This window comes from Parambassis ranga, chromosome 14, assembly GCF_900634625.1.
Source record: "Parambassis ranga chromosome 14, fParRan2.1, whole genome shotgun sequence".
NCBI lineage: Eukaryota > Metazoa > Chordata > Actinopteri > Ambassidae > Parambassis > Parambassis ranga.
Window position 1 is genome coordinate 11,412,494 of NC_041034.1, and position 16,578 is coordinate 11,429,071.

Below are 16,578 nucleotides of genomic sequence, written 5' to 3' on the forward strand. Positions count from 1 at the left end.
GGGAGCTCATTTATTTTCCAGCAATGGTATTTAGCATCAGCAGTCAGCTGCAAAGAGCTTTCAGTGTAGTAAATCTGTATTGTATTTCAGAATAACCACTGAGCTAGCAACAAGACAGTATACGTCTAGTGCATGAGCCAACAAAGCTCCACCTGGTGTTATTGCACTTCAGATGACCATCTGATGGAATCTGACACACAGGCGGTTAGTCCTGCTTTCCAGGAAGGAGTCATTCATGTGTTCCAGTGAGAACAGCCTTTTAAAGTAAATGAATTGGCCTTCTTGTAGATTACAGTGTTTTTTTAAAATATCTTTTTATTGGTTTTAATTTGTGTCATTTCACCTACACTACAACCGTCTTTTGAGCCTGTGCATCTGCTCATGCCCTGCTGTATTTCAGCTTTCATCACTGCCAAATGAAGGAAACTGATCCCTGTCCTGCATTCATTCATGACAAACATATCACATTACATACTCATGCTTCCACTTAAAGGTCCCACCTCTTCTTTCTCTTCGATAACTTTATCACTAATGTTGAGAATCTTTAAAAAAGCATCTGAAGCATACACTCACTACCTCATTAACTAGGCACTGCAGCTGTACATCTTTAAGTGTTAGCATGTAGTGCACAGAGGTTACAGCATGCTGTGGGGAAACACAGAGCATCACTGTGGGATGCCAGATTTCTAAATCTATTTTAATCCTAATCCCATCACTACAGTTTACTCTGTCCATTCGGACCTGCTACGACCTTTGAAATTGGAATCTTCAGCCTTTAATTTTACAGCATTACAATATTTTCAGCATTTACCAAAAGCGCATGAAAAAAACTTTGGGAAAACCTTTGTGAGATTATGTCCAGTCTCCACTGCAGAATCAGAGGATTCAAATCAAGTGGATTATTGTGAAAGTCCTGTGTGAAGGAATGTCCACGTAGCCTGTATTAGTTAATGTGCTGGTGTGTGTGTGTAGGTGAGGGAGGGCTAACTCATCCAACCATGCGTCTCTTGTGTATAATGGATGAGCTCAGTATCAGTGTGTCATTCTAAAGAAAAAGGGATGGAGGGATACACAGAAAGGAAAGCCTAGGAATAATTGAACTTAAGTAAGTTTAGTGGCCCTCCGTCCCTTCCTACTCTCAGTCTAATGAAGTCAGTGCCCACAACTGGATTCTTTAATCGAGAACAGTGTCCTCAGGCAGCAGAGGGAAGGTGATTACAGGTTGTTTTGGAGCTTCCTGAAGTTTTACAACATATTTTGTGTTTGGAGTAAATAGGTTGTTGGACTCGGGAGGATCATGATACCATGGTGGCCCAACTGATAGGGCTGGCCTTTCTATTTCTAACTCTAGTCAGCAGGGTCACTTCTACGACATATGGTAAGTTGTTCATTTCTATAAGTGTACAATCTGTAACTGGGTTGTGTATTTTGAAAGTCCAATGTTTTATTATGGAGAATGATGGTGTTTGCAAAGCTTATTTATAATGAGGTTCTAACTCTATCCTTATTGTAATTTAGGGATGATGTAACAATAGGACACAGCTCACTGCTCGATGTGGCAGTTTATACAAAAAAAAATCTGGAATTAAAACATTACATTGCTTCTGAAAATTACAGTGTAACTAATCCTGCAACTAAACATTGGTAGGGCACATGGCACCAACAGCCCCCTTTGTCCTTTGAATACAGACACACACACACACATTTGCATGCATGTCAGTGTATCCTCTCCGCTTTCCAGCCGTGCAGATCAAGGAGAGCTGGGAGGTGGTGTACAAGGATAGCAGTGTGTATGGGGTGGTGGGCAAAGCGGTGATCCTGGAGTGTGGCCCCACTGTACCTGACATGTACATATGGAGCTTCACCAAACCCGGCACAGAGGCTATAAAGGCTGTGGTGTACAATTTGGGGCATGGGCCGAGGATCCAGGAGCTGGCAGCAACACTCGGGGAGCTGACGGTCATCTCTAACAGTGCAGCCGTGAGCATTCAGAGGCTGCCTCTGGCCGCACACGGCCTGTTCACCTGCCAGGCCTTCTATGACATAGAAACAGAGCCGAGAGTCTACTACTACTATGTGCACCTCACTGTCCGAGGTAGGACGTCCTTCACTCAGAGATACTCCCTCTTTTTTCAGGCTTCTTCTCTCTTTTATTCTAACACCACTGTTACTTTCTCTCCTAAACCTTTTGACCTTGTCTTGAATGCAGTTCCTGTCAGTAAGCCTTACCTCCTGATGAGCGATGCCTCTCCAGTGGAAGGATCCACAACGTGGATGCGCTGCAATCTGGAAAATGGAACCGGACCAATCCAGTACGTGTGGCAACATGAAACACGGAGTGGCAACATCACAGCCTTTGCACAGGGAAACAGCAGCATCATCAACGTGACCGATGTCAACCGCAACCACACCGGCTGGTACCGATGTGTGGCCAGCAACGCAGTCAACAGTGAGAGCTCGAACCGCCTATGGCTGGACACCATCTGTGAGTATTTACTGCTCACATTTGTGAAGGGAGGAAAAATGTGAATGTATACTTTCTCACTGAAAGTGTCACTGGGTCTTTGTTGTTGTTTTTCTGCCCAGTGTGAAGTGTGTGAGTGTAGCTGGTGGTCAGAGTAAAGCAAGTTGAGGAAAGCTTTACTGTTGATAAAAAGAACATGTGTGGTTCAACGTTTGCAGTGTGGAAACAAAGTGCCATAAAACTCTGCTGTGTAAATATCCTACCATTGTCTTTCATGTATTGTGCACCTCCTCCTCAGATGGCCCAGATATCCCACAGATAGACGTGACTCCATACAGTATAACAGAGCGGGGGTACTCAGCTCTAGAGAGAGAGACTGTTTCTCTGCTGTGTCAAGCCCAATCCAACCCAGCCAGTCAGTATGTCTGGTTCTACAATAACTCCCAGGTCTACACCGGGCCGCAGTTCACCATCACCAAAATCCTCCGCATGCACACGGGTGACTACACCTGCTCGGCACAGAACACCTACCTCAACACCCGCTCGAAAAAGACCATCAGCCTGACTGTCTACTGTGAGTGTGATCTCTGACCAACCCCTGTACTCAGTCCTGACCAGTGTTTTCTATTTATGCACTTCATCTTTATAATCTGCAACATAAACTCATCTCAGTTAAACCTCCTTCACTTCTTCTGTTTTCCTCTTCCGTACATCAGATCTGTGCATTCAGTAAGGTTTCATTTCATAGAATTAAATGCTGACAGATCTCACACACACACACACACACACACACACACACAGACAGCTGAGTACAGAAGTGCTCAGCAGATTCCTTTGTTTGGACCATCGGGGAAGTTGATGGGAGCAGGTACCTCGCTGTGATGTCACAGCCATGGCAAGTACTGGTTGGCTACAAAACAGGTGCTTGTCATTCACTCTTTACTGTTTGGTTTTGCTGAATTTACCTTTTTTTCTGGCCCACATTATCATGTGTAACACCCCATTTTGCACATCACTGCCTTGTTGCTGTGTATCCTATCCCTGCAGACCCTCCCGACAGCTCCCCCTCCTGCTCTGTGGAGCCGGCTCTGAATCACACCTCTCTGAGACTGCTCTGCTCCTGGCCCGGTGGTTTTCCCTCCCCTTCCCTCAACTGGAACGGAGACCTGATGCATGCTGTACAAGATCAGATCAACCCAGGGCAGCAAACTAATCCACTCAACACCAATAACATGCTGCTGCCCTCTGGAGGCCTGACATCTAATAACAGCTTGTTTACATGCACTGGCTCCCATGTCGCCCTACAAGAAAGGACACAGTGCAGTGTGCGCACATGTGAGTGCAGAAATCTCAAGAACAATAAGAAGGTTGCTTTAACACTCACTGTCGTCTGAACCGTACTTCTCCTCCACCAGATATTCCCCCTGCAGAGCCGGTGTGTTTTGCCTATGTGACTAATAACCAACTGTATCTGATGCTGTCCTGCTCCTGGGATGGAGGGGCCCCGAAAGCCCTGTTGTGGTGGGAGGGCCCTGATGGTCAGAGCAAAAGCGCAGAAGAAAACTCCAACATCCTGATCCTTCGCTACGGCACTGCCCGCAGTGGGAAGCCCTACACCTGCCATGCTAAGCACCCACTTCTTGTCCAAACCAAGACCTGCAGACTCACACTGGGTCAGTGTGCTTTCTCATTGCATCCATCAAACAGCAGAAATGATCTTTTGATCAATTCATTTCTACTTTTTAGAGGCCCCTGTGTTGCTGACGCAGCGCAGAGTGGTGTCTGTGTATGAGGGGAGTGATGTGCAGCTCACCTGCAATCTGAGGACCAACTATCTTCCCGCCAGTGAAATCACCTGGTTTAACAATCAAGGTGCCGACATCCAAGACACCTCCAAATACACGCTCCAGCAAACATCTGCCTGGGCCAATCTGACAGTGAGAGACGCGGACCAGACTCAGGACAGTGGCGAGTACCGGTGCTCTTCATCCAACGCAGTGGGTGGGACGGAAATCAATGTCACTTTAGTGGTCAAGAGTAAGAAAATGTTATATTTCTAATCTTTATCTATTTGTAATGTTGAGAAATGTCCATGCAATAGGTGAGATATTTCAGTCAGCACCAAACTGGACTGACATGTTGATGAAGATTCTCAGTCATCCAGGTCATAATACATAAAGAAGACTGAAACAAGGGATCTGGACATGTAGAGTTTTCTTGAAGACTTTTCGCTGCTCAAGTTTTACCCAGACCCACCCACTGAGGTCTACAACCACATATAAACCATGTTTCCCCACTAAACAGCTAGAACTGATGAAGCTGCTTGGATGAGCAGCAAAACGGCTTCAAGAAAAATCTACAAATCCAGACGCCTTGCTTCAATCTTCTCTACTGGACTGACATATGTTACACAATAATGCACATATCTGTTTTGTCTCAGAGTACCCCATGCCACCCAATGCAACCCTGGTCAGACTAATGTACAACAGCCAACAACGTAATGAGGTGGAGTTGGAGTGGCAGATGAAAAAAGCGGAGGGAGGTTGGACAGGTTTCTTCCTGGAGCACCGTTGGGTGTCAGACAAACCAGGAAGAAGAGGAAGCAAGGTGGAGGAGAGGATTGGTTCCGCAGACTGGAACCGAAGCATCATCCTGGACAAGGATGTCAGAAGTCACACAGTAGGGAGACTGACTCCTACCTTTAACTACCAGTTCCGCATCGTTCCTGTCAACCATCGCACCATTGGATATCCGTCTGCAGCAAAGACTCCAGGTACAGCAAGTGAACAGATTGAGAAAAGTGACTGCAAACAAGAGCTTAGCAAAGACAGGGCTTCAGTCAGGCATGTATAAAATGATAAAAGACAATAAGCAGAGACAGATCAGGACAAACATAGTTCCACTGAAAGCCCCCCCTTCTTTGTCTTCTATAACGTTATCACTAATGTTGAGAATCTTTAAAGAAGCATCTGAAGCATACACTCAGTACCTTATTATCCAGGCACTGCAGCTGTACATCTTTAAGTGTTAGCATGTAGTGCACAGAGGTTACGGCATGTTGTGTGGAAACACAGACATTCACTGCAGGATGCCAGATTTCTAAATCTATTTTAATCCTAATCTCATCATTAGAGTTTACTTTGACCATTCGGACCTTCCACGACCTTTGAAATTGGAATCTGCAACCTTTTATTTTACAACTCGGCCAAGATGTCAATCGACATAATGTCACATCTTACAAAAAAATACGGTAAATATACCGCCCACTGAGTCACTTTGATACTTGTTGTGTGGAGAACACAACATTTCTTACTTAAACTGGTACTAAAACAAACAAATAGTAAACAATATCTAAAACAGAAATCCATTTTAATCGTTCTCTTTCATTCCTGTGTTGATATCTGCACAAGGCATTCATCAGCATTCACAAACGGCATGTAAAAAAAAAAAAATCTTGGGAAAACCCAAGGCTCCAGGCTCCACTGCAGAATCAGAAGATTCAAATGAAGTGGATTATTGTGACAGTCCTGTATGAAGGAATGTCCATGTTGCCTGTATTAGTTAATGTGCAGGAGTGTGTGTGTGTGTGTGTGTGTAGGTGAGGGAGGGCTAACCCATCCAACCATGCGTCTCTTGTGTATAATGGATGAGCTCAGTATCAGTGTGTCATTCTAACCCAGCATGAGAAAGAAAGAGGGATGGAGGGATACAGAGAAAGGAAAAACACATGAATAATTGAGCCTGAATCAGTTTAGTGGCCCTCCGTCCCTTCCTACTCTCAGTCTAATGAAGTCAGTGCCCACAACTGGATTCTCTAAGGAGGGACCGCGTCCTCAGGCAGCAGAGGGAAGGTGATTACAGGTTGTTTTGGAGCTTCCTGAAGTTTTACAACATATTTTTTGGGGGTAAAGAGGTTGTTGGACTCGATAGGATCATGATACCATGGTGGCCCAACTGATAGGGCTGGCCTTTCTATTTCTAACTTTAGTCAGCAGGGTCACTTCTACGACATATGGTAAGTTGTTCATTTCTATAAGTGTACAATCTGTAACTGGGTTGTAGAATTTGGAAGTCTAATGTTTTATTATGGAGAATGATTCTGTTTGCAAACCTCATTTATAACCATGCAAAATTATTGGCCGTAAAACAAAATGACAACACATCGAATTTTGAAATTCAAGCTGTTTGGTGACAAACAAAAACAATTCTTAACGTGTATATATATTTACACTGCTTTTAATATACTAGTAAAGGTTCTATATTGACACCCAGGTCAGTTAATCAGGCTCTAACTGTGCTAATTGTAATTAAGGATGATGTAACAATAGGACATAGCTCACTGCTCGATGTGGCAGTTTATAAAAAAAAACTTCTAGACTTGTAATCTTGAATTAAAACATTACATTGCTTCTGAAAATTACAGTGTAACTAATCCTGCAACTGAACACTGGCAGGGCACATGACACCCCCCATCTCTTCTTCCTTTGAACACAGACACACAGACACAGAGAGGCACACACACACATTTGCATGCATGTCAGTGTATCCTCTCCTTTTTCCAGCTGTGCAGATCAAGGAGAACTGGGAGGTGGTGTACAAGGATAGCAGTGTGTATGGGGTGGTGGGCAAAGCGGTGATCCTGGAGTGTGGCCCCACTGTACCTGACATGTACATATGGAGCTTCACCAAACCCGGCACAGAGGCTATAAAGGCTGTGGTGTACAATTTGGGGCATGGGCCGAGGATCCAGGAGCTGGCAGCAACACTCGGGGAGCTGACGGTCATCTCTAACAGTGCAGCCGTGAGCATTCAGAGGCTGCCTCTGGCCGCACACGGCCTGTTCACCTGCCAGGCCTTCTATGACATAGAAACAGAGCCGAGAGTCTACTACTACTATGTGCACCTCACTGTCCGAGGTAGGACGTCCTTCACTCAGAGATACTCCCTCTTTTTCAGGCTTCTTCTCTCTTTTATTCTAACACCACTGCTACTTTCTCTCCTAAACCTTTTGACCTTGTCTTGAATGCAGTTCCTGTCAGTAAGCCTTACCTCCTGATGAGCGATGCCTCTCCAGTGGAAGGATCCACAATGTGGATGCGCTGCAATCTGGAAAATGGAACCGGACCAATCCAGTACGTGTGGCAACATGAAACACGGAGTGGCAACATCACAGCCTTTGCACAGGGAAACAGCAGCATCATCAACGTGACCGATGTCAACCGCAACCACACCGGCTGGTACCGATGTGTGGCCAGCAACGCAGTCAACAGTGAGAGCTCGAACCGCCTATGGCTGGACACCATCTGTGAGTATTTACTGCTCACATTTGTGAAGGGAGGAAAAATGTAAATGTATACTTTCTCACTGAAGGTGTCACTGGGTCTTTGTTGTTGTTTTTCTGCCCAGTGTGAAGTGTGTGAGTGTAGCTGGTGATCAGAGTAAAGCAAGTTGAGGAAAGCTTTACTGTTGATAAAAAGAACATGTGTGGTTCAACGTTTGCAGTGTGGAAACAAAGTGCCATAAAACTGCTGTGTAAATATCCTACCATTGTCTTTCATGTGTTGTGTACCTTTGTGTTCCTTAGATGGCCCGGATATCCCACAGATAGATGTGACTCCATACAGTATAACAGAGCGGGGGTACTCAGCTCTAGAGAGAGAGACTGTTTCTCTGCTGTGTCAAGCCCAATCCAACCCGGTCAGTCAGTATGTCTGGTTCTACAATAACTCCCAGGTCTACACCGGGCCGCAGTTCACCATCACCAAAATCCTCCGCATGCACACGGGTGACTACACCTGCTTGGCACAGAACACCTACCTCAACACCCGCTCGAAAAAGACCATCAGCCTGACTGTCTACTGTGAGTGTGATCTCTGACCAACCCCTGTACTCAGTCCTGACCAGTGTTTTCTATTTATGCACTTCATCTTTATAATCTGCAACATAAACTCATCTCAGTTAAACCTCCTTCACTTCTTCTGTTTTCCTCTTCCGTACATCAGATCTGTGCATTCAGTAAGGTTTCATTTCATAGAATTAAAAGCTGACAGATCTCACACACACACACACACACAGACAGCTGAGTACAGAAGTGCTCAGCAGATTCCTCTGTTTGGACCATCGGGGAAGTTGATGGGACTCTCTGGCAGGTACCTCGCTGTGATGTCACAGCTATGGCAAGTACTGGTTGGCTACAAAACAGGTGCTTGTCATTCACTCTTTACTGTTTGGTTTTGCTGAATTTGCTTTTGTGTTGGATCATGTTTTCACATGATGTTTCACACGTAAAAGTAAACATCCTGAATTGACAGACATACCCCTTTCTGGCCCACATTATCATGTGTAACACCCCATTTTGCACATCACTGCCTCGTTGCTGTGTATCCTATCCCTGCAGACCCTCCCGACAGCTCCCCCTCCTGCTCTGTGGACCCGGCTCTGAATCACACCTCTCTGAGACTGCTCTGCTCCTGGCCCGGTGGCTTCCCCTCCCCTTCCCTCAACTGGAACGGAGACCTGATGCATGCTGTACAAGATCAGATCGACCCAGGGCGGCAAACTAATCCACTCAACACCAATAACATGCTGCTGCCCTCTGGAGGCCTGACATCTAATAACAGCTTGTTTACATGCACTGGCTCCCATGTCGCCCTACAAGAAAGGACACAGTGCAGTGTGCGCACATGTGAGTGCAGAAATCTCAAGAACAATAAGAAGGTTGCTTTAACAGTCACTGTCGTCTGAACCGTACTTCTCCTCCACCAGATATTCCCCCTGCAGAGCCGGTGTGTTTTGCCTATGTGACTAATAACCAACTGTATCTGATGCTGTCCTGCTCCTGGGATGGAGGGGCCCCGAAAGCCCTGTTGTGGTGGGAGGGCCCTGATGGTCAGAGCAAAAGCGCAGAAGAAAACTCCAACATCCTGATCCTTCGCTACGGCACTGCCCGCAGTGGGAAGCCCTACACCTGCCATGCTAAGCACCCACTTCTTGTCCAAACCAAGACCTGCAGACTCACACTGGGTCAGTGTGCTTTCTCATTGCATCCATCAAACAGCAGAAATGATCTTTTGATCAATTCATTTCTACTTTTTAGAGGCCCCTGTGTTGCTGACGCAGCGCAGAGTGGTGTCTGTGTATGAGGGGAGTGATGTGCAGCTCACCTGCAATCTGAGGACCAACTATCTTCCCGCCAGTGAAATCACCTGGTTTAACAATCAAGGTGTTGACATCCAAGACACCTCGAAGTACATGCTGCTGCGAACATCTGCCTGGGCCAATCTCACAGTGAGAGACACGGACCAGACCCAGGACAGTGGCGAGTACCGGTGCTCTACTTCCAATGCAGTGGGTGGGACGGAAATCAATGTCACTTTAGTGGTCAACAGTAAGAAACTGTTTTATTTTTAATCTCTCTCTATGTGTAATGTTGAGAAATGTCTATCCAATAGGTGAGATATTTTAATCAGGACCAAACTGGACTGACATATGTTAGAGTAATGTAATGTCTGTTTTGTCTCAGAGTACCCCATGCCACCCAATGCAACCCTGGTCAAAGTAATGTACAACAGCCGACAACGTAATGAGGTGGAGTTGGAGTGGCAGGTGGAAAAAGCAGAGGGAGGTTGGACGGGTTTCTTCCTGGAGCACCGTTGGGTGTCAGAGAAACCAGGAAGAAGAGGAAGCAAGAATGATTCAAAGGAGCAGGTGGAGGAGAGGATAAGTCCCGCAGACTGGAACCGTAACATCATCCAGGACCCGGATGTCAGGAGTCACACAGTAGGGAGACTGACTCCTACCTTTAACTACCAGTTTCGCATCGTTCCTGTCAACCATCGCACCATTGGACATCCATCTCCAGCAAAGACTCCAGGTACAGGAAGTGAACAGATTCAGGAAAGTGACTGCAAACAAGAGCTTAGCAAAGACAGGGCTTCAGTCAGGCATGTAAAAAATGATAATAGACATTTAGCAGAGACAGATCAGGACATACTATGTTGGTGTTATGATGCATTTACGGTTTCTCTGATGACAGTCTAACATTTTTTGTTTTTCTTTTTTGTTATCCACTTAGGTGAAAGATTCAAACAGACAAAAAACACGACGACACACACCTCACTGCTTCCACTCACTTCCTCTTCCTATCCCTTCTCCTTAACCTGCGTGCTTCACACTATAAACTTTTTGTTCCATTTCTGGTAGGACTGGACTGCTAAATGACTGTTTAGGGTGCAGAAAGGCATGTAGCTTAGGTGTAAAGTAGGATAGGTCAGTGCTTTTCAACTCATGTCCTGTTGATGTCTCAATGAATCCACATCAATACTTTACTTGACAACGGTTGGCCCACATGGTGTCAAGCAATAATAACCTATGATGCACCTGTTGCCTCAACAGTGACATAGGTTGAGAACCACATCAGTTGAGTGTGACAGCAGATTTTTGACAGAAGTGTGTGCTATTTTCGATGTGTTACTGTGATGTGTTGCAGCGGAACCACGTTACAACATCTACCCCGCAGTGATTGGAGCAGCTATTGGTGGGATGCTCTTTGCGGCCTTTCTTACACTGCTGCTGCTTGTGTTCATAATCCGCAATCGCAACAACAATCCTCGTGAGTCAAACACATACATGTTATCCTGCTCTCCTGTATTACTAAGCCTTGTGTGCTATGTAGCAATAATGCTCTGTCTTCCTTCTCCACAGGACTGCATGACATGCTGTTCGGATTGTGAGTAGCTATGTCTACCATTAACAGAAAGCATGAACCTCTTCCTGTTTGTAACTTCCAGATGAGTCATTTCTTCTTCTGCTATGTACAGGCAGCACAGCCAGTCAAGAGAAAACATCAACTTTCCAGAAGATGAAATGGTCGCTGGGTCAGATGGAGGAATAGAGGAAATTGGTGGATCATCCAGTCAAGGCAAGATGAATTAACACACAAAAGATAGAATGAAACCTAAGTAATTAAAATGTCATATCACAATTTCTATGAATATTTGTGCAGTTTTTTCATTCACTTTTAATCCAGCACAACGTCTGGAACTCAGACATTGCTTAACCATTAGATCTCAATGTTCTCCAACCTGATGCTGAACCTTGATGTTTTCTAGGTCCAGCTTTGCCCATACCCCGGGCAGCTTCACCTCTCACCACCTCCTCGCCCCAGAGTGCCACCCCCACCCCCATCACCACCACCACTGGCCAAGCCCCTCCAACTGGAGATGACAACGAGCCAGTCAATGTGACCATCACTGTTAAGGCTACAGGCTCATAGTTATTCACATCAGACTCTTTCAGTGCTGTTTTTGTAGACAGTGGACAGTTTCAACAAGTGTACTCTGTTATTTTAGTTCTCCCTATCATAAATGCACTCTGCACAGCTTATCATTGTGATTTGAAGCATGGACATAAGACAGCCAATGATCTTGACAGTGGATTAAATGTTATGCATTCTGTATGTTTACCTGTTTTTTTGTTTTTACACAAGGAAAACCCCTTTGTTTACACTCCTGCTGCTTCTGTTGTAACCTTTCCTCAACAGATCTGTGGCAGCCATTAGTCATTACAGGGTCTGGACAGGTTCTTATTAACACTGCTTCCTGGGTGGAGGAATTCGGAAAGTGCACCGCTGGTACAATGCTGGTCTTTTAATCATTTATTCAAGACGTTGGACTGTATCATGTCAACCATAATCAGAACACATCAGACTTCTCAAGGGCAACCAAGCAGGGACACACACACTCTGTTCACCTATCTGTGATCATGGTCACATGCTAACAAAAACCTAAATCATAATAACACTTTAGAGACAAGAGGACTTAAACATCCTCCTGCTCTGTGGAAGGACAGACAAAACAAAAATCTGCATGCACACACTCCCAGAAAACATTTAAAACATCAACAAGTAACAGTTAAATATATACAGGTCGATCCTTCAACATCTATAACGGTGCGTGTTTGTTTGGAAAGGCAGCTCATGTGAGAGGGAGTAAAACCTTCTGAGTGCTGATGATGTCTCCGAGCTTCTGTTTTATCTTCACAAAAAGACGCTTGAACTCCAAACCGTCTCCCTGAAAACACAGGGACACGTCAACATCTCTGTAAATATCTTTGAAAATATCGGAATGGTAGTTCCCTAGAACAAACAGACATCCAAAGTTAATACCAATAATGTTATCCACATGCACAAGCTGCCTTGTAATGGCATGACTTCAACAAGCCAGCAGAACGTTTACAGTTGTTTATTACACATGCTGTAACTTGTGAAAAAGGTCACATTGAAGGTTTTTAAGGAAAGTCTGTTATAAAAATGTGGAATGTGTCACACTTATCAACAGTTAAAAGAAATAAATGCAATTGACATTTTCACTTCTTTTCTTCATTTCTTTATATGACACTGGTCATAACTTTAATGTGATAATCAATTATTCATGTTATGATGTATTTATACAAAAACCCACCTTAGACAGTCTGAAGTCCAGCAGCACTCTCTGATTCATATCTAGCAAATGGACTTTGAAGATGAGCTTGTTGTTGCGTTTGTCCAGCGTGCTCACCGTTACCTAAAAGGCAGAGGTTCAGGTTTGATCTGAGCAAAAGGACTGTGAGCAAGGTGGTTACGCTATCAATGTCAGTTGCACAGATGTACCTGCTGGGTGCAGCTGAGCTTGAAGCCAAGTGCCAGGCCGCCACAAGCGTCTTTCAGGGCAGTTAAAGAGGCATCAGCACTCACAGTGGTGAAGAAACGTGTCATTCTCCGAACTAATCTCTGCCATGTTGACTAGTTGTGAAAAAAATGACAGTCACAGTATATAAAACAAAATAACATTCATGTGTTCCACTGAATAGGTAATATTACCTGACTGGCTCCTGGTGTACCAAGTAACTGACTTCCAAGTAACATGTGCTCAGGCTTGGTCGGCTGGGAGAAGCTGACTTGACCTTGAGGTTGACCAGTTATCAAGATGGTTTCCCAGCCCCCTGCTGTTATATCAGGCTGAGAGCTTGAGAAGTGCATTCTGTCATCACTATGGAAAGGTAGGGATAGTGTTCTTATAACAGAAAACAAAAAAGAAATTAAACTTAAAATCAGGACGACACAAAGCACTGACCTATTTGCCCGGGATATAAGTTCCCCATCAGATCGAACATGTTTGTTTCCTCCTGAGTTCAGAGAACCTGGTGGTGCCTTTACACCTACAGAGGAGTACAACATAAGTCCAATAAACACTACACAAACACATAAACAACATCTGTTATGCCATTATTGAGACTTGCCTTGAGTGAACCAGCAATCTTTCTTTATGTCAGCGATGGTAATACGTGCATCTGGTTCAGCTAGCAGTAACTTAGACAACAAACCTAAAAAGAGACATCAAATATGAGTTAAAGGAAGTCTATTAGTTATAGACTTTCATATAGAAAATGTACTTAAAGTTGGTGGGACTCACTTAGAGGCATTGGTTGAATTTTCTTCCAAGGAGGTAGGTATGTTTTCTTAAGAAGCCAATCTGAATATTCCTGACAACTCTCAGTTGGCTGGTCCCATGGCAACTCTGGTAAGGACGCATGAAAGGAGAAATCAAACTACAGCTCTACAACATAAACAGTCTGATGAGCCATCCTTAAGACATCATATGTCACTACTAAATTATTTCCCTAATTTCACAGCATCTGAATACTACCGGGTGAAGAAGTAAGTGGAGTCATTAAAACATAAGCTTGGTTTTTAAAAATTAACTCCTATGCTGTAGGACACAAAGTTAACTATGATCCCTCAAAAGGTACGGTATTGTGTACAGAGTTTGTGTCCTTACCACCAGCCAGCATGGCTGTGAGGACTATCCCACAAGCCCAGATATCTGCAGGCTGAGCTTTGTACTCCGTTTGACCGAGAAGCTCCGGAGCCACGTATGGTAGTGTTCCACAGAGTCGATTCAGAAGTCGTTCTCGTCCTTTGAATCGAAACATGGTGGCCAGGCCAAAATCTGTAAGTTTCAGGTTATCTAAAAGTAAAAGAAGTAACAACAGATAAAGGTTATAACAAATACAAGGTATTTTGAGACTTTGATGCTCATTTTATTTCTTCACCTTTGTCATCCAGCAAAATGTTCTCTGGTTTTATGTCTCTGTGGGTGATGCCAACACTGTGGAGGTACTCCTGTAAATGTGCAATGAAAAACAATAAATAAATACACACAGGTGCATGAAGTCACAGACTTGCTGCACTCACCACAGCTGATATTAGCTGCTGGAAAAATCTATGAGCATCTTTCTCTGCCATCCCAACATCAGGCTCTGAAAGTTAGGAAGCAGAGAGGCTTTATGTTGTCCATCGTTTACTGTGACAGAGGCTGTGTTATATCACTTTGTCAGATGGCCGACTTCTGTCTCACCAATTTGGTCGAACAGCTCTCCTCCACTGCAGTACTCCAGGAAGAGGTAAACAGTTGACCCTTCCTTCCGATGGCCAAAGAAACGCACAATGTTCGGGTGGTTCAGCACCTGGAAAAGAGTAAAAATAAATGGTGTAACATAAGTGGAAAATGCAGCTCATGGCAAACTCGTTAAGTCAAGTATGTAGAATTAGTATTAAACAACATTAGGAGCTTCAATATTTGTCTGCATGTAACCTGCTAGGCCTACAAGTACAATTCACTATTATTTAGGTTACTGAAGTTCTATGAACTAGTACTAAGAACGAAGTACTAAGAAGTTCTGAGGTGGACATAGCTACTAAGCTGGATGTGTGTGCTGTACCTTATGGACACAGATTTCCTTCTTGACATTTTCAGCACACTCTTTTGCCTGCGAGGTATCGATCACCTTCACTGCTACTGCCTCCTCCGTCTGTCTGTTCACGAGCAGCCTCACTCTGGGAAGAGTAACAGTAAGAAAAAAACTAAGACTAATGTCAGACTACTGTAAAGTCTACAAATACATTTAACATGTAAAATAAAACAAAAAACATCCCTGACACTTTAATGACAGGTGAATGAACTGAAAGCTTTGTTTTTAATTTCCAACATTAAAAACACTGCCCTGTGGTGAATAAACATGCAGCTCTGTCTCTGATTTCAACTCTTCCAATGTTTCTCTGACAGATCATGTTAAAATGTGTGTGAAACATGAGAACACATATAGGATTCATACTCTCCGTAGGCTCCTTCTCCTAGAGTCTGAACCAGGTCCCAGTCCTGCACAAAAGGCACCGCCATGCTAAAGACAGAAACAAACAGAATATAAACCGGACAAACACAGACACGCACGCACTGCAACGTGTCTGCCGCTTCATCTGTCATACTGCAAATGTTACTATACAATCCTGAGGATGATGCAGCGCATTTAAACGTCCATTTACACACACACACACACGACCACACATATTAACGCGCAGTTAATGTTACCTTACCTGCTCAGCCGTTTTACCACAGTTTTGTATTCCACGTGTAGCTGTTCACAGAGATTTTATGAACATTTAAACATGACTGAAAGACACTTCTACCACAAATTTGGCGCGTTGACGTCTTACTGTCGAGAACTTCCGCCAAACACCCGTCACTTCCTGCTTTTCTTCTTCTACTCCTTTGCCCCATCCTCTTGCGGTGTAATAGCGCCCTCTGTGGCCAGCCTTATTTAAAAACGCACGCTTTTTTTAGACACGTCCTGCTCCAAAGCAGATTATTTAACTAACTACAAAACAACCACAAGGACAAATTAAAAACAAGAAATCCAGACAATTGATCACGCAGTGTATCACTACATTAGCTCACACAGCTAGACTCACAGTTAATCTGGCATGACGAGAACTACAATCAATGATCTAATCAATATTTTACAAAGAAAGTTCAACAGCACTTGCAGGTTTTGGGAAATGATGCAGCAAACGCTTGTACTTTGTCCTGGTTTCACAATAACTGTGACCATGTATGTACACATGCTGAGAAATCCTGGCTCCAAAAAGGCAATCTGTGGCCAACTTAGAGGAAGCACAAGCTGGACTGATATCTGGAGTGTTACGGTCAAAATGAACAGACACTGAACTGAAGTACAATAACTTGTTTGTGGAATCAATAATACAGAAAGCAATAATATGAGACAGTAAAAATAGTTTG

At 44.2% G+C, this 16,578-nt stretch overlaps 3 protein-coding genes across 3 annotated transcripts; 2 read left to right on the top strand and 1 right to left on the bottom strand.

Annotated features, from left to right (window-relative positions):
* Window positions 1–1,713: 1,713 nt before the first annotated feature.
* On the top strand, window positions 1,714–12,116 carry LOC114446535 (uncharacterized). Its single transcript, XM_028422183.1, has 18 exons — window positions 1,714–2,095; window positions 2,210–2,485; window positions 2,763–3,038; window positions 3,512–3,799; window positions 3,880–4,137; window positions 4,211–4,501; window positions 4,905–5,237; window positions 7,027–7,380; window positions 7,494–7,769; window positions 8,049–8,324; window positions 8,862–9,149; window positions 9,230–9,487; window positions 9,561–9,851; window positions 9,987–10,337; window positions 10,953–11,075; window positions 11,168–11,192; window positions 11,284–11,384; window positions 11,575–12,116. The coding sequence occupies exons 1-18, from the start codon at window positions 1,714–1,716 to the stop codon at window positions 11,736–11,738; spliced, it is 4,611 nt and encodes a 1,536-aa protein (XP_028277984.1). The 3' UTR covers window positions 11,739–12,116.
* On the top strand, window positions 3,678–4,368 carry LOC114446615 (V-set and immunoglobulin domain-containing protein 10-like 2). The gene is made up of 3 exons (XM_028422279.1): window positions 3,678–3,799; window positions 3,880–4,141; window positions 4,211–4,368. Exons 1-3 carry the CDS (start codon window positions 3,697–3,699, stop codon window positions 4,254–4,256), a joined length of 411 nt encoding a protein of 136 aa, XP_028278080.1. The 5' UTR covers window positions 3,678–3,696; the 3' UTR covers window positions 4,257–4,368.
* On the bottom strand, window positions 12,097–16,316 carry chek1 (checkpoint kinase 1). Its single transcript, XM_028422146.1, has 15 exons — window positions 15,996–16,316; window positions 15,876–15,916; window positions 15,617–15,682; window positions 15,224–15,338; window positions 14,860–14,968; window positions 14,697–14,761; window positions 14,555–14,624; window positions 14,281–14,469; window positions 13,915–14,019; window positions 13,742–13,825; window positions 13,576–13,660; window positions 13,323–13,491; window positions 13,113–13,244; window positions 12,925–13,026; window positions 12,097–12,534 (listed from the first exon to the last, which is right to left on the bottom strand). The coding sequence occupies exons 3-15, from the start codon at window positions 15,679–15,681 to the stop codon at window positions 12,439–12,441; spliced, it is 1,386 nt and encodes a 461-aa protein (XP_028277947.1). The 5' UTR covers window position 15,682; window positions 15,876–15,916; window positions 15,996–16,316; the 3' UTR covers window positions 12,097–12,438.
* Window positions 16,317–16,578: the final 262 nt, after the last annotated feature.